This window comes from Balaenoptera borealis, assembly GCF_965194805.1.
Source record: "Balaenoptera borealis genome assembly, chromosome: 11".
Lineage (NCBI taxonomy): Eukaryota > Metazoa > Chordata > Mammalia > Artiodactyla > Balaenopteridae > Balaenoptera > Balaenoptera borealis.
The window spans coordinates 2601096-2623049 of NC_138868.1; the positions used below are offsets into that span (position 1 = coordinate 2601096).

The following is a 21954-nucleotide window of genomic DNA, read 5'->3' on the forward strand; positions in this document are numbered from 1 at the left end:
AAATGCCAACTAATAAATATTGAAAGGATGAGGAAGTTAGAAGATCACCCTTTTTGCATCAAGACGTTTGGTTCAGGCAAGAGCCATCATTAAATGCTAGATAACTGGACCGAGGGTTATTTGCGAGCAGTGTATTTACAGTCTCAAAGTATCACTCCACAGCTTACTCGTTAATCATGAAAGGAAAAATGGAGACTTTTGGCAGATACCACCTGAACCACACGATCAAACTTACCATCAACAAAGGGACAAAGTGACATCGTGTTGCCTCCTGCTATGACGCATGAAGATGGGACATCTGGGTAGTATATCATCCTGCCCCACAATGTGTAACCTAAAAGCAAGGACAAGGAAAACAGCCAAACCAAATCAAGAGACTTGCTGTGAAAAGCCAGCCTTGACTCTTCAAAATTGTCAAGGACGGAAAAGAAACAATAAAACAAAATAGAAAGCACTGCTGGGGCAGTGGTCTAGATTAAGGGAGGCTGACGAGCTAAATGCACATTGTGGTTCCCCGATTGGATCCTGGGTTTTTTTAAATGAGCAATAAACATGATTGGGATAATTGGAGGAAGCTGAATATGGATAATATATTAGACAATAGCATTGAAGGGATGTTAAATTTCCAGCGTGTGGTCATTCTATTTTGGTAAAGTAGAAGAATGTCCTTGTTTTTAGGAGATGCATACTGAAACATTCAGGAGGGAGGTATCATCTGTAGCTAATTAGTGGTTCGGGGTGGGGGGAGAAGGAGGGGATACACACACCTACAGAGCTAGAGAGAGAGAGAAATTAAATGTGGCAAACTGTTGACGGCTGCTGAATCTAGGTATGTGGGTGTTCACTTTACTATTTATTCAACTGGTTTGCATGTTGGACATTTTCAAAATAAAAAACTACAGGGGAAAAAAATGTCTCCGTGAGGGACACAGAGATGGTCATCCAGATCCCTCTGCCAGTAAGCCGATGCCCGATGTCGGAAGTTGGGGGGAGCAGCAGACACCTTCAGCTGCCCTCCCCTCCAGGGGCTGCCTGGGTTGCACAGCTGCCCAACCCAAGGTCATGCCCTTGCAAGGGCAGGGGTATATGAAGGAGGCTTGGCCATTCTTGCTGTCCACAGAAATAATCAATAAACCAACCTATAAGAGGAATAGAAGAGTTTTATTTGAGGCAAACTGAGGATTAGAGCCCAGGAGACGCTGATTCAAGAAGCGATTAAAACGACAAAATGGGAGAGGCTTCTAAAGGCGAAACCCCCCAAAATGAGAAAAGTTGTTTGTCAAGAATCGAAATTGCAGTTGGCAAGAAGTAAGAGTGCTTGTTAAGCAAGGATTGGTTGGGGTCCAACATGGTTGCATAGTTACAAGAGGAGACCTTGAGCCTTTCAAGGTTACGGCTGGCAGCCAGCAGCTATTGTTCTGAGAACAGCTGGTGGTGTCCTTGAGGCTGGCACAGTTCAGAAAATTCAGGTTCTCAGTGATGTAGGAACATGCCTGAAACCATGCCCACAATGGCCACCCAGATCTATTTCAAATGCCTGAACCACAGTCACTCCCTTTTGAGTTTTTAAACGCATTCTCTTCTTTAATGGTTAAAGCAGATGTACACCGCACGTTTAATAGGCCACAAGCAGGCTGTTTTGGTGAGCCTGAAGTTCAGGTTGAGCCACGTACAAGCCGGAATGACTCCCGCACACCTTGACCTGTGAACATTTCTCTTATCACTGCCCAGGGGACAACTGTGAGGGTCTCTCTTATTAGGGGGCTTCCCCACGTGGTTGACCTAAGCTGCGGGCTCGCATCCCCACTCAACTTCTCTCTCCGCCCAGCTCTGCACACTGTGAGCCCCCCCAGTAAACTCCACCTCCCGCTCCCTTCCTGGGGAAGGCCTGTGATGGCCTCCTAGCCGCGGGCTCTCCCTGACACCCCTGAATAAAACTGCTACCCACACACCCTGCTTTGATCTTCCCCACACCACTTTCCACCATCTGACACCCTATATGCCTACCTGATTGTTTATTGATTACGCACCACCACTACCGCGCGTGCACCCCAAGAGCAGGGATTTTGGTCTGTTTTGTGGGTTGTTGTGGACCCGGCAATCTGTACACCACAGGCTCAGCGTGGGCTGCGTGCCTTTGAAGCCCCATTGGCAGAAGAGGAAACTGAGGCTGGGGCGCTAAGCCGCTTGCCCACGACCACCGGTGGGGACGAACCCCACCCCAGCCCCCCAGCCCCCCAGCCCCCCAGCCCCCCAGCCTGGGCGGGGCTCCCCGGCCCTTAGGGAGGCTGTGCGCGGGGCGGGCCCTCAGCCGTCAGTCTCGCGCCCCGCGGCTGCCGAGTGGAGCGCGCGGTGGCCCGGAGTCAGCTCAGGGGGTGGGGCGAGGCGCCCCGGCCAATCGCGGGGCGCGAAGGCGCCGGGCCTCACAGGGCCCGTCTCCGATTGGTCATCTGCCATTACGCCACATCCTGGGGCGACCGGCTTGGAGCGCAAGGGTAGTAGCGGGTGCGGAGCCGTGCGCGGAGACTGGCGCTCAGGTAAGCGGGCCAGCTGCGCAAGTGTGAGACGCGCGCAGGGGAGCGGGAGGCGAGCAGATCCGGGGGCGTGCGCAGGTCAGGGGTGGGATGGGTGCGCGCAGGAGCGTGGAGGGGGGCTAGTGCTCTGGCGAGGAGGAGATGCGTGCTCAGGTGGGCAGAGGCCGGAGATCTAGGGGCGCAGGTTGGCCACCCGAAGACGGCCTTTCGGAGATGCTTCGTCCCCCGGTGGTCGGGAGATCCCGGGGGAGCCGGGGCGGGGCGGAGCCAGGTGGGTGCTTCCTGGGCCGGGTGGGCCGGTTCCTTCCTCGGGTGCCCCGCGTGAGCGGATGCAGTTTTCTGTTGAGGGAACGCGGATAATTTGTCTTTGCTCACCGAGAAGGTGGGAGCAGGTAGCAGGAGACTCTGAATTGCTTTACTAGGAATAGATTAATGGGGTGGGGGGAGGGGGGGTCGATGCACGGCGGGCAGGGCAGGGAGTGCTCACAAAAGACCAAACGCGCCCTCTTTTCTTTTCCAGCCTTCCCGACTAACTTAAATAATGATGTATTGCCTCTTTCCTGGACATTTTATAATTTTATGAAAAAGGTTTTTAAGGGTAGGAATTGCTCTGGTGAGATTCCCGACAAAAGGTAAAGAAAGGAGACAGGAAAGTTGGAAATGAGGAATCGTGTTTATCAAAAGTGGTGTGTGAGACCTCTCATTTACTGGGTGTTTCCTGAGTTTCCCGGCACTGGGCTGGGTGCTTTGACCTTAATTCTCAGATCAACCTGTGTACTTGGCATCGCCCCCATCTTACAGATGAGGAGACTGAGGCTCCCGAGAGGTGAAGTGACATGTAGAGTCATGTACTTAGCGGCAGAGCCGGGGTTCAAACCCAGAGATACCGGCGACATGACTTTGGTTTTGGGGGAAGAGCCCCATCGGCAATGCTTGCATTTAGTTGGGGGGTGGGGGTGGGGATGAGAAGCTGAGAAGCTTGGGGTTTGCAGAGGCCAGGTGGTGGTTGAGCAGCCCCAGGCACCCTGAAGGTCCCGAGGAAGGCGGCAGGATCAGGCCTGAGGAGGATGGAGTTACCCCACATGCAGGACACTCGCCACTCAAAAACCAGGACGGTTTGCCAGGCAGAAACCCAGAAACAACCATGCACAATTAATTCTTGGAAAACTTCCCACAAAATCCTTTTATGTAACTGCTGCTAAAAATAAAAAGTGGCAGATTTATGCAGCAGATCTACCTATTTATGTAGCAGATCTACCTAGTAGAAAGCTGCTTTCTAAGATCAGAGAAAGTGAAGAAGCGAACTTAGAAAAGAATTTAGAGGTAAACAAATCTTGGGGGAAAAAAAGGAGGGAGAGTGGGTGTGTATCGTGTGACAAGTAGCTCGTGAGACAATCCGGAGAATATGCAGCAAAATTCAGTGACTCCAGGGGCTGGATTGAGGGGATTTGTTGTCTGACTTTCAAACTTATGTTGCAGTGATGGTGTTACAGTGAGCGTATATTTTGCAACTTTCAAAAAACAGAAACCCTATATCTGCAGTCAAAGCTGCAGTTTACCCTTTAGAATTAGAGGTCAGTGTTTCTGAAATTTCCTTCCAGGGCTCACACGTATTTCTGGAGGCCTCAGAAGTGCCCCAGGAGCGGGTTGCCGTGCCCCAGCCAGGACCTCAACCCTCCCCAGGGAAGCCAGGCCAGAGCTGTCCAGTGCCAAGCACTGGAAAGAGCCAAGAGCAGCCTCTGCATTTGGCAGTTGAGGCTTGTGAATTGCATGTGCCAGTTGAGGGAGTGACCGCACCATCGGCAGAGGGCCGGGGGGATGCAAAAAAGCTTCAGGTAAACCCAAGAATGACCCCCGAAATCACTTCCCTATGCCTTGAGAGCAGATGACCTCCCTGACCCCGGAGAGAGCCACAGATGTTCCCAGAATTGTGGATCTAAGGACTCCAAGAGCTGTTACAACAACTCATTTCATCGTTGTTAAATTATTTTATTATACAAGTGTCCGCTAGAAAAACTAGGAAAAGGGTGGAGAAAAAGCCCACGTGGATATCCCACACTACTGAGGGTTTTGGTATACGGCTTTTTGAATAGCTTTTTAGTGATAGACCGTCTTGCAGCTTGCCCTTGTGCTGTAACATACCAGGGAACTTTTTTCCATGTTAAGCTCATTCTTTTTAACAGTTGCTGAGTATTCCACTGTACTGGTGTGTCAGTGTTTCTCGCACCTGTGAGTTTACACAGCCATCTGTATATGTCCCAGGATAAAGTCGTACAAGTAAATGCTGGGTCAACCTGAAGGTCTACCTGGCCTCTGAAACTGTTCTCCCACCAGGAGAGCAGCTGCCCAACTCTCACTGGTTCTGAATTGTATCATTCCTTTAAGTCCAAGTTGGGGCATGTCTATTTTTCAGTGTCTACCACTCCTTGGACTAACAAATTTCCAAAACAGAACCCCTGCTGTTCCGATAGCATTCCAACTAAATGTTTCTGTTATGTATGTTAGGATAGTACCCAGCACAGCACTCAGAAAGATTGGCTATTGTCATCACTACTCTGAATTTTACTCTACAGCCTCCCAAGTGTGTCACAGAGGGTGGCGTGCCCACAGACCCAGCTCCGTTCCTGTAGGTCTGTGCTAGCAACTTGCTCCGCTTTCCTTGCCTCAGCCCCCTCATCTGTAAAATGGGCCTAATGACGGCAACTCTCCAGGATTGGGGTGGGAATTTTATGAGCTAATGGGTGCTTGGAGCTTGGTAGGTGCTCCATAAATAGTCACCACCTGTGATAGGTTGTATCATCCAATATCTCACGTTCTTTGAATACCATGCTGCTTCCCCATCAGGAGTCAGAGCCTGCTTCCCCTCCCCCTGAAAGCTGGTGGGCTTGTGACTCAGCGTAGCCAGATGAATGTGCTGGGCTGCCGCGGGGCAGAAAAGGCAGCTTGGGCACCTCTTCCCACTGCCTTGAGTCCGCCATGCTGGGAGGAAGCCCGAGCTAGCCCACACCGAGTGAGCACGTGATGAACCGCTGCTCCGGGACACCCCAGGCCATAGCTACTTAGCCAGCCTCCCCAGATGCCCAACCCATGGGAACAATGAAAGAGGACGAAAGACTGTTTGTTTTGTTTTGGCCGCACCCCTCAGCATGTGGGATCTTAGTTCCCCGACTGGGGATTGAACCTGTGCCCTTAGCAGTGAAAGCATGGAGTCCTAACCGCTGGACCGCCAGGGAAGTCCCGAAAGATTGTTGTTTTAAACCACTACGTTGAGGAGTGATGACTTGTGCAGTGGGTAACAGAACTGTCTGGGGTTGGGCCTTGCAGGCGCATCCCCCTTAGACCTCTGCCAGGCCAGACTTCACCCCGATGCCCTGCGTGAGCCCCGCTGAGCCTTCCTGAGGCCTGGGTGGTGCTGGTGGCGGTGTCGGCAGTAGCCGACTCTCTGGGGCGGACTCTGATGGGGCTTGGGTGGGACCCTGAGCTCTTGGCCCCGTGACCTCATTTACCTGACAGCGTAAGTTACTTTGCGGATGAGGAAACCAAGCCTAGCGGAGAACTTGCAGCCTTGAGGGTGACATCTGGGCCTCCTGGGGGTTCGCCATGCCATCCCATCCCTGCCATGGTCCTGGGTCTCTGATGCGTCTCCAAATAGCAAACCCTCAAGATGCCGAAAGAACTGCCACGGGGCTTAAGCCTTCTGTTGTGTGGGCCCCGAGCTGTCGCTGGTGATGTTCTCAGCAATAGAACATTGGAGGCACTCACCTGGAATGCTTTGCTGTGAGGAGCCCACAGACGTCTCCCCCGCCGGGGCCATGTAGCGGCCTGACTGGCCCTTGAGGTTCTTATTATGATTGCAGGATGCCTTCGGCAAAAACCATCATGGAACGTTGAGGAACGAGATTTATTGCTCACAGGTCCTGTGGGTACACGCAGCCAGATTGTGGGTAGAAAGAGGGTGCGGGTGTGGGGCTGGGCTCTGCCTTTATGAGGGCGTGAGGGCGGGGTGTCTAGGGTTTCACGGGGTCACTCTTTATTGGTGAATTTAACGCATAGGAACAGGAATTAGGGTGTGGGAAGGGAGCAGGGCGGTTACTCAAGCTGTCTGTCGCTAGGTTACCCCGGACTTCCTGAATGAGGGCCCTTCGTGGGTTGGGGGGCGCCTTGGTCCTTATCTGGTGGTTCTGCTGGTGGCTGTGTGTTTATTCAAGATGGATGGCTTTTGAAATGGGCGCTTACTGTCAGGCACTTACACTACATCATCCCAAACCCTCAGGAGAAACGTCCCTTTGTCTTTGGCCTGTGGAACTCAAAATCTGGTCCACGGAGCTGACCAGGGTGCCAGAAAGCCCCCAGGCATTTCCCTGGCTCCTTCCCGGGTGTGGACACGAAACCTCCTTTATCCAGCTTTAACAAGCGCAGAATCTCGTGTGTGTTTCTGTGTGTGTGGGGGGGTGCTTTGATACCCCAAGACACTCAGGAAGGTCACGGGTCCAGTAAGTCTGCTGAGAACCAGCCTCCGAGCCCAGATTACTGTCAGTGATGTCCTGTATTCTTGGGATCTCACTGGCTCCTAGAACAACGTGCGGTGGGATTGTGCAAGCTCTAGCGGGGCTTGATCCGGGTCGATGGCACAAATGGCTTGTAGAAACGGTTCAGAGGCACGTGCGCTGCCTGGTGTGAGTCTGCAAAGAAGCCAGCTTTGGCTCATTGCTGTTCACCAGCTCTGTGTCTGCCGTGTTAAGGCTCATCTGCAAGACAACTCCTCCATGAAGCCCTCCATCCAGCTCTGCCCGTTGTTAATCGGTGCTTACTCTTTGGCAGACAGTGTGGGTGCTAGGCAGAGAAGCTGCGTGATAAGATTGCCTTATCCTGGGGGATCCCCACTCATGGGGCCTCTTGTGCTTTTGAACCCCTGGGCGCTGAGCTTGTGCCTTTCACTTGGTTCCAACGGTGGGCCTCGAGAAAATATCATTTGGGTCCTTATCTCCCTGTGTCTTCCTGTCTCTTCGTGTCCCCTGCAGGACTTTGTTCAGCAGGTTGAAAAGGATCAAGTAGGCCTTGTGGAGCGTGGGAATCTAGCGACTTGAAAGGGGGCAGTTCAAGAAGGAAAACCTGCATTCTGCCATGAAACCGCTTGGTAAGAGGTTGGAGGTAAGCCCATCTCAGCACAGCTGCTCCTGGGCAGTGACTTTTCAGCTTTGGAAAAGTAAAGGCAGCTGGTCCATCAGCTCTCGGTATCAATTCTTGTCTGATTCTTAGCAAAAAAATAAATTACATCCAGAATACCACCCTGTGCCCTATTTTCAGCCATCTGCTGCCAAGGATGTTACTTACACCTTTATTAAAAATTCCGTGCTTATGACAGAGAGGTGAATGAACGCTATTATAAGCTCAGAATAATTATTTGGGCTTGTTTTAATCCCTAGAAGATATGCTGCTTCCTTTTGGCTTTCCACATTTAGTTCTCAGCCTATACATTTCTGGCCCTTTTGCAATTTTCCAGCATGTTAGATCAGAGTAGCTACTATGTACCAGGCTTGGTATTCTGTGTTTTGGGGCTGTAAAGATGGGTGGTCCCCGCCCATAAAGAACTCTTCAACCTGCCTTGTACATCATAGATGCTCCATAAACTAACCTGTGTAAATTAGATTAAGTGATGTGGCTGCAGTTTTCATTATTGAAAAATTGTAAATGAATATGCAGTTGTATTAAAGTAATTCATGTTCGCATTTAGAATAAAATCAGTGTTAAGAGGCTTATATATAAAATGAACAGTTCCGTAACTCATCTTATAGTCTCACTTCCCAGAAGCAAATACTTTTCATTCTCTTAGCTACTTTTGTGTTGTTTTTACCTGCTTCTATCTAAACGATTTCCTTTCAGCACTGCCAACTTTACACGTTTCCTTCTATACATCTAGTAGTCAGTCAATAATCAGAGTTTACATGGTTCTGGCAAAGTTATTATTACTTACTGTTAAGCCAAGTAATGTACTATCATTATGGTTTGGGTTTTTTCCCCCTTCGTATGGCTTTTTAATCTTCCTGGAGTTAATGGTTGCCTCACTTTTTCCATATACTCAGGTTTCTATGTATCTATCGCTAATTTTTTTTCTGCACGTTTTAACTGAGCCATCATACATATCAGTGATTTTTCTACACACTCTTAACACAACAAAATGTGTCATTTCCATTCCTCCCTCACCCCTGTAGCCGTCCATCTTGTGCCAGTGTGGACTGGTTACTGTCTGGTCCACTGCACAGCTGTTATCTTGGGACTTCCTCTTGTCCTTTCACTGGGCATTTCTTTAGCAGCTTTCTTGGATCCTGTGTCTTCTCTGAATAATAGTTAACCTGGGAATAGACTTGTAGGTTGAAAAAAGTTTCCGTCAGAACTTTAAGTTTTCCACCCTTGTTTTCTAGAATCCAGCTTGCTGCTAGCATGATTCTTAATCCTGGATTTTTTCTGAAAGCTTTTAAGATCATCTTTTTTTTTAATGCCTGATATTTTGAACCTTGACAATTGTGAACTTGTTCTAGACGTGGGGATGTCACTGCTTCCCCCATATTATGACCACTGGTTGGCTTGTATGTTGGTACAAGATGAGTGGCTATGGGTGGGAGAGAGGAATAGGAAATGATAAATTGTGTTGGAGTATGTAGAAAAATTATTAATATGTATGATAGCTCTGTTAGAGCATTCAGAAAAAAAAATTAGTGATAGGTGCATAGAAACCTTAGCAAATGGAAAAAGTGAGGCAACCATTAACTCCAGGAAAAATAAAAAGTCATATACTGAGGAGGGGACATTTTATATGAGACCTGAATGAGGAGACCTGTAAAGCGTGTTCTAAGCTGAGAAGTAGCAGGTGTCATGAACAAGATAAACCACATTTAAGGATCGGTAGGGAAATCTAGAAAAATGGTACAGATGAACCGGTTTGCAAAGCAGAAATAGGGACACAGATGTAGAGAACAAACGTACAGACACCAAGGGGGGAAAGTGGCAGGGGAGGTGGGGGTAGTGGTGGTGGTGTGATGAACTGGGAGATTGGGATTGACATGTATAAAGTAGATAACTAATAAGAACCTGCTTATAAAAATTAAATAAAATTTAAAAAAAAAAAGGATCAGTAGAGACCTCCTTGGGCCTGGAGCAGAGGGCATGAAGGGAGAGTGGGGAGGAGGGGAGGCAGGAGCACATTGTGGGAGGGTTCTGAGCCACAGGCGTCCGGGTTCACGTAGTAAGAAGGATGTTCTGCTGTCGTTGGAAAATGAATTGAGACAAGCAAGAGCAGAAGTAGGGCCATGTGGGAGGTTATTGCGGGTTCCAGGAGTGAGTCTAAGATGCACTGATCTCTTCCCTGCCTGGAATCTCCCATCCAGGACAAGATAAAGAGTAGGTGAATGAAGGAGACCAGCCCTGTGGGGCCTGTGAACAGTGGCAGGGAGGTGCAGTGTCCGTTTGTCACGGGACGATCTGAACGGGTGTCTCCTTCCCTCAGGGCCCAATGGCTGCAAAACCGCAGTCCAACGATCCCCAAACCAAGAGTCCTGGCAACATCACCTTCGGCAAGGCTGCGACCCAAGGGCAGTGGGGCCGTGCCTGGTAAGGCTCTCACCCATCTTCCCAGCTAGAAAGTAAAGTGGGATCTCAGTGAGAGGTTGCCAGCCTTTGGGATTTCGTGAACCTATTAAAAAAATTCTTTTTATCAGCAAGACTGTCATTAGTAGCAGTTTCCCCTTTTAGAGAGTGAGGAATTACAAGAAGAAGAAACTAAAAACTGATTCCAAGGACAGCTGGTGCCCTCGTACCGCCCTCACTGTGTAGCACATGGGGGTCATGGTTGTCGAGCCTTAGGGTGCTGGGGACTTGGTGAATGTCCCCCGTGGCCCGGAACGGGAAGCCTCTGGCCAGCTGGGTTGTGAAAGGCCTTCTGCCTTTCGTGTCCTGGGCCCTGGGCTCTCTGGGGGTGCCCACGGGTCTGTCGGCCTTCAGACTGCTTGCAGTGGAGCATGCAGGTGGGGTGCCCTCCCCAGGCAGTGGGGGCCTTTGCACTGCCTTCTCTCGGGAAGTGCTGGCGGGTTTGCACGTGGAGCAGAGCATCCCGTGCGTCAGGTCAGAGGGTCAGGAGGGCGCCACGTGACCTCCTGCCGTCCGTCTGCCCCACAGGGAGGTGGACTGGTTTTCCTTGGCCAGCGTCATCTTCCTGCTGCTGTTTGCACCCTTCATCGTGTACTATTTCATCATGGCCTGCGACCAGTACAGCTGCTCCCTGACGGCCCCCTTGGCGGACATCGTCACCGGGCGGGCTCGACTCTCGGACATCTGGGCCAAGACGCCACCTGTGACAACGAAAGCGGCCCAGATCTACGTGGCATGGGTCACGTTCCAGGTCAGCCCTCCCGGCCGCCGGCCGCCATGGGCGGGGCTCTGCCTGTGCAAGAGCATCCCCTCCCGCCGGGATAGTCCTGGCCCCTTGTCAGGGGTGGGGTCCTGGCTCACACCGGCATCCTCGTGCCCAGGACCCAGCAGGGGATCACCTGCAGCCTGACAGACTTAGCTTTGTCTTCGGATCAAGGGCGCCTGGTGGCATTTCAGTGTCCGACTCACTTTCCGTTGAGCCTCCTCGAGGTTCAGGGGTGTGCCCAGCCCTGCAGGGACCTGCTGAGCAGGAAGCAAGACCCCGTGGGAACGCGTGAGGGCGTGGCCCACCAGGGAAGCCCCGTGCACCATGGGAAGCTTATCCTAGGGTTGCCTGTGGGAAGGAGCACCCAGCCCCAGAGGGCCGCTCTCGGTCTCAGCAAAGCCAAGGCTGTGTCCCCAGCAGGTGGTTGCACAGACCTGTCCAAGGACAGCCTTGGCTGTGCTGTGACCCCACTGGCCTCCCAGCCAGAAGGAGTTCATCAGAAGGCTGTCTGCACCATGAACTTGGTGAACAGGCGGTGTTTATTATCTGAACCCAGGAGGTTTCCAGGGAAACGGTGCTGTGAGATGCACCCCCTGCCCGCCCCGGGGTTTCCTGTCCTGAAGGAAGGCTTTGACCACTACTAGCTGTTTCTCCCCACATTCCCAGCTTTTGGGCTTCAGATTCCCTCTCATTTCAGGTCTCGTGGTCCCTTTGGGTAAAAAGTGATTCAGAGCAGCGAGAGTCACAGTAGCCTAAAGGCAGAAACAACCCCCATGTCCATCGACAGATATGGACACACACAACGTGATCCATCCACGTGGTGGAATGGTGTTCTGCCATGAAAAGGAGTGAAGGTCTGACACAGGCTACAGCATGGATGGACCTTCAGAACATGACGCTCAGTGAAAGAAATTAGCTGCAAAGGGACAAATCCTGTCTGATTCTGTTTATATGAAAAGTCCAGGATAGGCAAATCCATAGAGACAGAAAGTGGGTTAGTGGTTGTCAGGGGCTGGTGGGCAGGGGCCGAGGGGAGTGACTGCTGGTGGGTGTGGGGTTCCCTTTTGGCGGGGTGAAACTGTTCTATAATTAGACATTGGGGAGGGTTGCACGAGCTTGGGAGTGCACTGAACACTTTCGGTGAACACTTTCAAAGGGGGAGTCGTACGGAATGCGAACTAGTGGGTTCTCCTGAGGGGAGTGGCCGAGTCCCGTGGGGAGACGGCTTGGGTGCTCTGAGTAGTGATGAGTTTCCTGTTCAGGGCCCCCTTCAAAGCCCGCAGTCAGCCTGCAACCAGAGCTCCCGGAGCTATAAAATCTTCTGGAAGAAATAACTGGCTCTGTGTAGGCTTTCTCCCATTCCTTCGGTGCCTTCCCATCTATCATCTCGGTTAGTAAAGCAAGGCTGTGTCAAAGCACAGCAAGGCCCTCCAGCTCACAGGGAATTTAGCTGAAAATCTCTGTGTCTCAGGTGCTTCTGTACATGCTGCTTCCTGACTTCTGCCACAAGTTTCTGCCGGGCTACGTGGGGGGCGTTCAGGAGGGCGCCATGACTCCCGCAGGTAAGCTGGGCTCCGCCCTGTCCCTTCATCTCACGGGGCCTCCCCCCACCCCCGCCCCCGTGCAGCTTCCATCCCAAAGGCTGCCCCCTGACAAAGTAAAAACTTTGCTTGGGAATTTCTACACCCCGGGACCGCCCCAGATTCGAGGTGGGAAGTCACCTTCTCAGTCAGGGAACGGAATACCCCCTGCCCCACACTGGCTGTATAGCTGGGCTCACGGAGCGTCTCCCCGGCGGCAAGCCCCCCAGGGGCACCTGGTGGGGCGGGGCTTTTGTTAAGGGGCCCTTGGGGCTGCCCGGCCCATTCATTCCCCACAGTCACTGAGACCCCACCCCAGCACACAGAGAGCACCCGGTGCCTCAGGGAGGCTGCTGGGCCCTCCGCCAGGTACCCTAGGGAACCCTAGTCCGCTTCTGCTGTGGCTCAGCCCCAGCCTCCGGCACACTGCAGGCTGGTGACTCAGCCTCTGGCTGGTTCCGGACATTCTGCACCCTCTCACCCTTCCAGGAACTCAGCGAGCAGGAGTGGTTAGTCCCCGGCTCACAGCGTGAGGTGTGCTGCTGGCGTTTGGACCCTAGGGGCCCCGAATTGCAGCAGCAGCTGACCGGCTGTCAAGCCTGGGGTCTGGGGACCCCGGCAGCTGAGGCCCAGAAAGGCGGTAGGGCCGGAGCCAGGAGCTGCTACAGCTGGGGAAACGCCTCCACTCTTCCCTCTTCCCTCTGCAGGAATCGTCAACAAGTATGAGATCAACGGCCTGCAAGCCTGGCTCATCACGCATCTCCTCTGGTTTGTTAATTGCTACCTCCTCGCCTGCTTCTCTCCCACCGTCATCTTTGACAACTGGATCCCGCTGCTCTGGTGTGCCAACATTCTGGGCTACGCCGTCTCCACCTTCGCCATGATCAAGGGCTACTTCTTCCCCACCGATGCCCGAGACTGGTACGTCCTCAGCGGCCGGTCGAGCCCAAGATGGAGAGTAGGTGCCTTTTTCTGTTACCTTGGGCTGGGAGGTTGCAGAGCCCTGAGGATGGAGAATCCCTGAAGGCGGAGCTTAAGGGAACTTGATGGGCTCTGGGGAGCGTCCTTTCCAAATGTCTGGGTGGCTTCTCCCGCCTTAGGGAGGATGCACTTGAAGACGGCCGAGTCCATCTTTGGTGGCCCAGCTATCTCGTGTAGGGCTGTCAGGGAGCAGGAGGGTGGAAAAGGCAGCTTCTGGTCGGGGGCGAAGGCAGTCCATCACCTCTTTTTCTGGAACGTCAGCGTGGCCTGAAACAGTCTTAGTGAGGAGTCCTGTTTTCTCAGCGGCTTTAATGTAACACCTTCCCAGGGGGAGCCCTACTGATTGGTGTCCATTCTCATGGAGCCTTGGGTTGGATAGTTATCAACCATGCGTCCATCTCTCCTTCATCTGTCCATGTCTCCAGTTCGTGCATTCATCCACCCACCCATCCACCCATCTGTCCATCCATCCACCCATCCAACTCATCCATCTATCCACCTACCCATCTACCTACCCATGCACCCATCCATCCACCCATCCAACTCATCCATCCATCCACCTACCCATCTACCTACCCATGCACCCATCCATCCACCCATCCAACTCATCCATCCATCCACCTACCCATCTACCTACCCATGCACCCATCCATCCACCCATCCAACTCATCCATCCATCCACCTACCCATCTACCTACCCGTGCACCCATCCACCCATCCATCCATTCATCCATCCATCTCCCCATCCAACCACCCACCCATCTATCCATCCCCCATCCCCTCCTCCACCCCTCCCTCCCTCCCTCCCTTCCTGTCTCCCTGTATCCATCCATTCACCCATGCATCCATTCATCCAGCCCATTCATCCATCTACCCATTTATCCATCCATCCACTTACACCCCCCTTCCCTCCCTCTCCACCTCCTTCCATCCGTCCATTCATCAAGAGATGTTTGTTGGGTTCCTCCTGTAGACAGGTGTAGGCAGTGGGGCTTTAGGTGTAAACAAGATTCTTATTCTCGGGGTGCTTACATTTTAGTTTGGGGGTCCAAATGGAAATAAAGTATGTTTCCTTTAACTGTTGCACCTAAACTCTTAGGAAATGTGTTTGGTTGGTGGTACTTTGAGCTTGTGTGATTTTTTATCAAATAATGAGGCTGGTCTTCTATGACTCATGGAAATAATTTTCTCTGCTTTATAATCACATCCCCTATCGTAGACTTTGTATATTTGGCTTCTTTCTACTTTTCCTAACTGAGGGTAATGGACACGAGAATATGTTTCTCTGACTAGCACAGACATCCCTGTGTATGTACAGCAAGTTATACTTAATGAAGGTCTCCACATGGGTTATGGTGGCTGATTCTCTGATCACTCCTGGAGAGGGCTATGGGTCAGGTACCAGGGTAACGAAACATTAAACTTGCCCAGCAAGGGATGGGTGTGGGCCCTGGAGCCAGACACCCGGCTCTAAGCAGCGTGCTTTTTTTCACATCTGCCTTGGCATCATTTATGACTCCACTTGCCCACGGGAGACCCGAATGCCCTGTGAGTCCTTCAGAATAAAATCTCTGTCCGGTCGAGCCAGTTGGGCAGCTCACCTGGTGCTGTGCCTCCAGGGAGCCTGGAGTGGGGAGGGAGGGCCCTGGGTGCTGCTGGCCCAAGGGAGCCTTAAGCACAGGTACAATCTCCCCACCTTCCCTGGGACACAGCGAGCAGCTCAAGGGCCAGAGGTGAACGTGGAGTGAAGTGCCGAGTCTGCGGGGAGAGAGGGAGGCCGACGCGACCTCTGCTTGCTGCCTCCCTGCGGTTCACGGCAGGTCTCCCCCCGGCTCATCTCTCTTGGGCCTGCGGTACCCAGGCTGGGCTGAGCACCTGTGTCCGTGCCAGCCAAGTAGGCCACTTGTGAGATGCGCTCGTTAACGACACGCATTTGTTCTTTGTATTTTAAAGCAAATTCACAGGCAATTTCTTTTACAACTACATGATGGGCGTTGAGTTTAACCCCCGAATTGGGAAGTGGTTTGACTTCAAGCTCTTCTTCAATGGACGCCCCGGGATCGTCGCCTGGACCCTCATCAACCTGTCCTTTGCAGCCAAGCAGCAGGAGCTCTACGGCTACGTGACCAACTCCATGGTCTTGGTCAACGTCCTGCAGGTAGCCTCTCTGTGGCCCAGGGGGGTGGGAGCTCTGACACCCGGTGGGCGCTGGGGAAGCCTGAAAGCCGGATAGTTTTCAAAAGACCATAATCTGCCGCCTTTACAAGGGGGTCGGCCCCCTTCCCACATGTCTCTGAGGAGCCGGCTAGTGAACAGGAGGCGAAGGAGTCGTGTCCTCACCTGCCGGGTGCTGCACTGGCCCTGGGGACTCGTGTGGCCCACGTGAACATCTGTTCGCGGTTCGGGTGTGTCAGTGGTCCTGGCCACACGGCTCTGATGTCTCTTGGAAGGACCCTGTCCTGAGCCCGTCCACCCTGAGCCATCTCTCTGCTCCCGGCTCCACAGCCCTGGGAATCAGCATCTGGGGCGTTGCCGGGTGCCCCTCTCTGGGCAATGTGTCATCTCAGACTGCAGACTTTGAGGACAAGGACTCCCGCCCCACCATGTCCCAGGCACGGCGGGAAGTACAGGAGCAGCCCCGTGGTGCACGTCACCAGAGGAGCTCAGGGACACCCAGTGACCCCCGCTTCCCCTACTGCAGTGTGGTGTCCCGAGGGCCCCCATCAGTGTCTGTGGTCCGTACACGGCCGCTCCTGTGTTGCAGGCCATCTACGTGCTGGACTTCTTCTGGAACGAAACCTGGTACCTGAAAACCATTGACATCTGCCACGACCACTTTGGGTGGTACCTGGGCTGGGGGGACTGCGTCTGGCTGCCGTACCTCTACACGTTGCAGGTGAGGAGCAGGGGCAGGGAGGCCCCCGTGACGCATGCCCAGCGCAGCAGCACGCTGAGCTGTAAGGTCCCCGGGCACCCCCAGCGCTGCCCTCGGAGCAGACACAGCGGAGCACGTGCCGAGCCTTGTCCTCACCCAAGTGTCTGTTTTTTGGGGGGGGGGGTGGCGCCAGAACCTGGAGAAGGGAGGCTGCTCCCCTGTTTTAGGAAGAAGAGAAGGCTTAGTGTATGAGTCAGCACAGGCCACTGTAACAAATACCACGGACCAGGCGGCTTAAACAGCAGACGTTTATGTCCCCAGTCCTGGAGGCTGGAATCCCAGATCCAGGTGTGGGCAGGGCTGGTTCCTCCTGAGGCCTCTCTCCTTGGCGTGTAGACGGCCGTCTCCTCCCTGTGTCCTCACAGGGTCGTCCCTCTGTGTGTGTCTGTGTCCTGACCTCCTCTTCTTATAAGGACACCAGTCCTATGGGATTAGGGCCACCCCAGTAACCTCATCTTACCTTCATCACCTCTTGAAAGAAAGACACGCAACTCCAAATACAGTCACTTTCTGGGGTGCTGGGGATCAGGACTCCAACATGTGAGTCTGGGGGACACAACTCAGCCCATAAGACTCAGAGAAGAAGAAGATACGGAGTAAACTTTGGGTCAAAAGAAATGATTTGGGGGATCTGGGTGGATGGAGGTGGGTATTTGTATCATGTGTGTTCAAATCTTAATGCTGAAAGGATGAGAGGCCTTCTTTCCTACCGTCATTTGCATTTAAGCTTTGAGTATCTACACACAAGAGTGGAGGAGATGCGGGGGGCCCTGCGCTCTCGGAGCTCACAGCTGGGGAGGGAAAGTCCCTGACACAGGCAGTCCAGTGTGGGGAGGGGGAGCTTGACAGGAAGTGGGGTGCTGACCCCTGAGAGAGGGCCAAGGAGGAGCCCCCAGCCAGCAGGTGGGGGTCAGCAAGAGCATCTGGGAGCAACCACAGCCAGGCTGAGAGCAGAATGATGAGTCAGGGTAAGAACATTCCAGAAAGGTGGAGCGGGGAATATATCAGGGTGGGGGGGGCAGAGGGGGACATTTAAGGCACGAGACAGTTCGGCGTGGCTGGGACACAGGACGTGGGGGTGGCAGGAAGCCTTGCCCAGTTGGAGCCTGGAGGATCTGAGGCCAGCACTGGGTGGGAGGCCTACAAAAGGGGAGCGTTCCAGGCGAGAAGAGGACGCTGGGGGTTGGGGGGCACAGGCTCCGGGAAGAGTTCCCACGAGTAATGAATCAGCCCGGGTCCCCAGGAGAGCCTCAGCACGCGCTGCAGAGTCGAGGGTAGAAACCTCGACTGCGGAGCCCGAGGGACCTGGGTTTGCACCTCTGTAGGGCTGCCAGCCAGGGGAGGGGGCCTTGAGCTCGTCCCTGAGCATCTCTGAAAAAGCAGGGCGGACGTCACCCCTGTTAGGGCCGGGCATCCTCGTTCCTGCACCCGCCGTGTTCTGAGGCTGTTGGGGAGTTGGGGAGAGGCCTCATCGTCAAGCCCCCCGCACCCCTCCCAGCTCAGAGAACAGCCCTGCTTTCCTCTGCATGGCAGGCGGGCTCCTGGGTAGGGTGACTGCTTGAAAGGCCTGGCCAGATGCCCACCCGCTCGTTTTGTCAGCAGGTGTGACGAGGTGTGGCAGTGGGGGAAAGAGCAGGTTCTAGGGCACTTGAGTGGTTAGCGGTGGCCTGCCTTAAACAGGTTGTGCAGGAGTGGAGAGGACCAGTGCTGACAGACCTCGTAGGCTGGCCAGGACGTGCACGGGCAGGTGGTGGGTGGTTACAGCCCGTCCTGCAGGCGATGATAAGGGGCCCCCGTTACCTGGCTGACTACCCTATGCAGCATCCTGAAGCAGGAGCGCTGGGAAAGCAGGAAGATCACAGCAGAGTGAGCAGGGTTGAGGGGAGAGAGCCCTGGGCCGGGCGCCAGGAGTTCCGGTCTCCGCTCCCCACGCTGGATCCTCTGGGCGGATCCTCTGCTTGGCTGGTTGCAGGCTCACTGGCTCCCTGATTCTGTGAACACCATTTTCCAGGCATGCAAAACAATAGCAATAGATCGCACACACACACGTATGTGTGTTTATTTGATTATGTAACTGTGGTCCATTCAAGTCCAAAATCTTCAGGGCAGCCGGCAGGCTGGAGGTCCAGGGAAGAGTTGGTATTGCAGCTGGGTCTGAAGGCCGTCTGCTGGTGGAATTCACTCTTATTCCAGGGATTCTTTTATTCTTGGGGCCTTCCACCGATTAGATGAGGCCCACCAACATTGCGGAGGGTGGTCTGCTTCATTCAGTCTAATTGGAAACTTTAATCCCATCTAAAAAATACCTTCGTAACAACTAACGTTTGACGAAGTGGCTGGGTCCCATGGCCTAGCCAACGTGACACATAAAATTAACCATCACAATATTATATTCAAATAATACTTTTAATATTGTTATATAATATGTATACTACATATGATATACGTGTGTATGTACGTATGTACGTGTAGATAGATAGATAGGAAGGTAGCTAGGTGGGTAGGTAGGTGGATATGCACGTTTGCATATTTACTTGTCTGATCCCACAGCAACCCTCCGAGGCAGGTGCTTCTATCTACAGGAGAGGAAACCGAGGCAGGGCACGAGGGCAGCCGGTCAGGCGCACAGCAGGGGTTTGAACCCAGGCCGTGCTCCCGAGCCCGCGGCCCCGCTCAGCCCGCTGACCTCTCCCGCTCGCCCTGCAGGGTCTGTACCTGGTGTACCACCCCGTGCAGCTGCCCACCCGCTACTCCCTGGGCGTCCTGCTGCTGGGCCTGCTGGGCTACTATATCTTCCGGGTGGCCAACCATCAGAAGGACCTCTTCCGCCGCACGGACGGGCGCTGCCTGATCTGGGGCAGGAAGCCCAAGGTCATCGAGTGTTCCTTCACGTCGGCCGATAAGCAGAAGCACCACAGCAAGCTGCTGGTGTCCGGCTTCTGGGGCGTGGCCCGCCACTTCAACTACACCGGCGACCTGATGGGCAGCCTGGCGTACTGCCTGGCCTGCGGCGGCGGCCACCTCCTGCCCTACTTCTACATCATCTACATGGCCGTCCTGCTGACCCACCGCTGCCTGCGGGACGAGCACCGCTGCGCTAGCAAGTACGGCCGGGACTGGGAGCGCTACACCGCTGCCGTGCCTTACCGCCTGCTGCCCGGAATCTTCTAAAGGGCCGGCCCGGGGGGAGCCCCCAGCAGGGCAGTGAGGACGCCGGAGTCAGGGCCGCCGGGCCAGCAGCATCTCGGCTCCACGCCCCAGGAGCCTCCGCGTCCCCATCTGTAAAAGGCAAACAGCCCGGCACGTGTCCTGAGCGGAATTCTGGGGGCTTACGCCGACGGCCTTCTCGCCAGCAGAGGTGACCGGCTTTCTCTGTGCCGTGTCCCCAGGGTGGGAGGATGACCTGGTCTGCTCGCAGATGACGCTGTTTCTTCTCTGGGGTCTGAGCCGCCCCGCTGCCCAGACAGCAGGAGTCCGACACTGAACGGGATGTCTTCCAGCCCCCGTGGTCAGTCCTGCCCTTACTCTTGCTAAATAAAGTAGAAGTGGACACGTAAGCTGTGCCAGTTACCAGCTGACTGCCTTTCAGCTCCCGGTGCACCCTGCATCACCTGCTCTGCGGTAGTGAGCTGTGCCCTTCAGACTTTTCCCCTCTGCACGTGCACCTCATTACATTTGTCTGTAGAGGGCGCTGAGGGCCGCTGCAGGAGTAAGGGCATCTTCTGGTTCTGGTTCTTTTACAGACTTGGCCCAGGCAACCCAGAGAACTTGGCCACACCATCCGGGGGCCTCACCCTAAGCCTTTCCCAAGGAGACCTGAACCCCAGCCTCAGGGAGGGGACACCCTTCACGTGTTTTCTTACCTTGGGCACGCTCCTTGACCCGCAGGTATTCTGGATTTTTTTTGGTTTTTTTTTTCAATTTACTTATTTATCTTTGGCTGTGTTGGGTCTTCATTGCTGCGATAGGGCTTTCTCTAGTTGTGGTGAGCCGAGGCTACTCTTTGTTGTGGTGCGTGGGCTTCTCGTTGCGGTGGCTTCTTTTGCTGTGGAGCACGGGTTCTAGGTGCACGGGCTTCAGTAGTTGTGGCACGCGGGCTTCAGTAGCAGTGACTCGCGGGCTCTAGAGTGCAGGCTCAGTAGTTGTGGCGCACGGGCTTAGTTGCTCTGTGACATGTGGGATCTTCCCGGACCAGGGCTCGAACCCGTGTCCCCTGCATTGGCAGGTGGATTCTTAACGACTGCGCCACCAGGGAAGTCCCCGCAGGTATTCTTGACAGCTCTCTTTAGACGTTACTGCCCTAGTCGAGTTAATAATTCTTTATTCAGGTGTATCTGGGAGGTATTGCAGGTTTGGTTCCAGACCACCCCAATAAAGCGATGATCACAATAAAGCGAATCACACGAGTTTTTTGGCTTCCTAGTGCATAGAAAAGTTAGGTTTACACGAGTCTGTACTCTTTTAAGTATGAAATAACATCTTCTTAAAAGACAGTGTATACACCTTGATTAAAAAAGGCTTTATTGCTAAAAAATGCCAAAACGATGACCATGGTAACGTCACAGGTCCCTGATCACAGATCACCGTTAACAAATAGAAAAGTTTGAAATACTGCCAGAAATGCCAAGATGTGACACAGAGACACCAAGTGAGCAAATGCTATTGGAAAAATGGCACCGGTGGGCTTGCTGGACGCAGGGTCACCAGAAACCTTCAGTTTGTAAAAAGCGTGATTATCTGCGAAGCACAATAAAGTAGATGTTCCCGTTTTAAACCTTCCCTGTTCAGACTTCTTTGTGGTTTGTCTCCCGATGGGGCCTGGCCATAGACAAGGGCTCAGTTTCTGGTGTGTAGAAGGGATGCCCAGGGAACTTTGGATCAGACGCTTGGGTCCTGCCTCAAAGCTTTGGGTACCGATCATGGGATTCAGGGGAGGGGTCCACACTTTCTCCACCGTTGGCCCTCTGTTGGGGCCACACTTGTGCTGGGTGTGAGAATCCATTCTGTTTGCCAAAGGGAGAAATCCCAGTTTGGCCGCCTGCCCCCAACAAGAGAACGGAGAAGCCACAGAGATGGCAGTGCTAGACTTGCTTCACACCTGGAGGAACCGAGGACTGGGATATGCTGGGAGCCCCGCTCCCTGGGCAGGGGGGGCAGGTGCAGGGCAACGCCTCCCCTGCTCAATCTGGAACTGGTTGAGCAAAGACAGGCGACCTCCTGAACAGCCAGGAGGGGATCGGAGCTTGGGGCCCACCTGGGCCGACTTAGAGCCGTGATTTTCCAATGCTGGTGCCCCACCCCTGCCCATGGAGCTCATGGGTCAAAGGGGGTCCCAGGTGTTTGTATTGTCACCAGCCACACAAGTGGCTTGAGTACCAGGCTAGAGCAGTGAACTCCCACCGGGATGGCGCTGAGTACGGTGGCCCCGCCGTTTCCTCACAGTCACCGCGTGAATTCATTTTAAGGAGGCTGGAGGGTGGTGGCTGTGAGCTCAGACCCTGGCTTCCCTATTCA

At 53.7% G+C, this 21954-nt stretch overlaps 2 protein-coding genes across 10 annotated transcripts in view; one reads left to right on the plus strand and one right to left on the minus strand.

Annotated features, from left to right (window-relative positions):
* The window catches only part of NADSYN1 (NAD synthetase 1), a 36123-nt gene extending 34146 nt beyond the window's left edge, over positions 1 to 1977 (minus strand). For 2 of the 7 annotated variants that reach the window (XR_014231515.1, XM_082341875.1), the window contains exon 1: positions 236 to 688. Coding sequence is in view for 5 of the 7 variants with exons in the window: in XM_082341875.1 (XP_082198001.1) it covers positions 236 to 314 (79 nt within the window). In the remaining 2 variants the exon portion in view is untranslated. Of the gene's footprint in view, positions 1 to 235 lie in introns of all 7 variants that reach the window. The other 5 variants (XR_014231516.1, XM_082341873.1, XM_082341871.1 and 2 more) reach the window with 5 other exon arrangements.
* Positions 1978 to 2404: 427 nt separating this feature from the next.
* Positions 2405 to 21214, plus strand: DHCR7 (7-dehydrocholesterol reductase). Of its 3 annotated transcripts, none has more exons than XM_082341882.1 (9): positions 2405 to 2537; positions 7556 to 7685; positions 10039 to 10142; positions 10707 to 10929; positions 12416 to 12506; positions 13232 to 13445; positions 15459 to 15663; positions 16270 to 16401; positions 19147 to 21214. In XM_082341882.1, exons 2-9 carry the CDS (start codon positions 7659 to 7661, stop codon positions 19609 to 19611), a joined length of 1461 nt encoding a protein of 486 aa, XP_082198008.1. In that variant the 5' UTR covers positions 2405 to 2537; positions 7556 to 7658; the 3' UTR covers positions 19612 to 21214. The 3 variants fall into 3 exon arrangements, with proteins under 3 accessions (XP_082198008.1, XP_082198009.1, XP_082198010.1); XM_082341883.1 differs by lacking the exon at positions 2405 to 2537 and adding an exon at positions 2656 to 2805; XM_082341884.1 differs by lacking the exon at positions 2405 to 2537 and adding an exon at positions 2656 to 2805 and having other exon boundaries at positions 7556 to 7671.
* Positions 21215 to 21954: the final 740 nt, after the last annotated feature.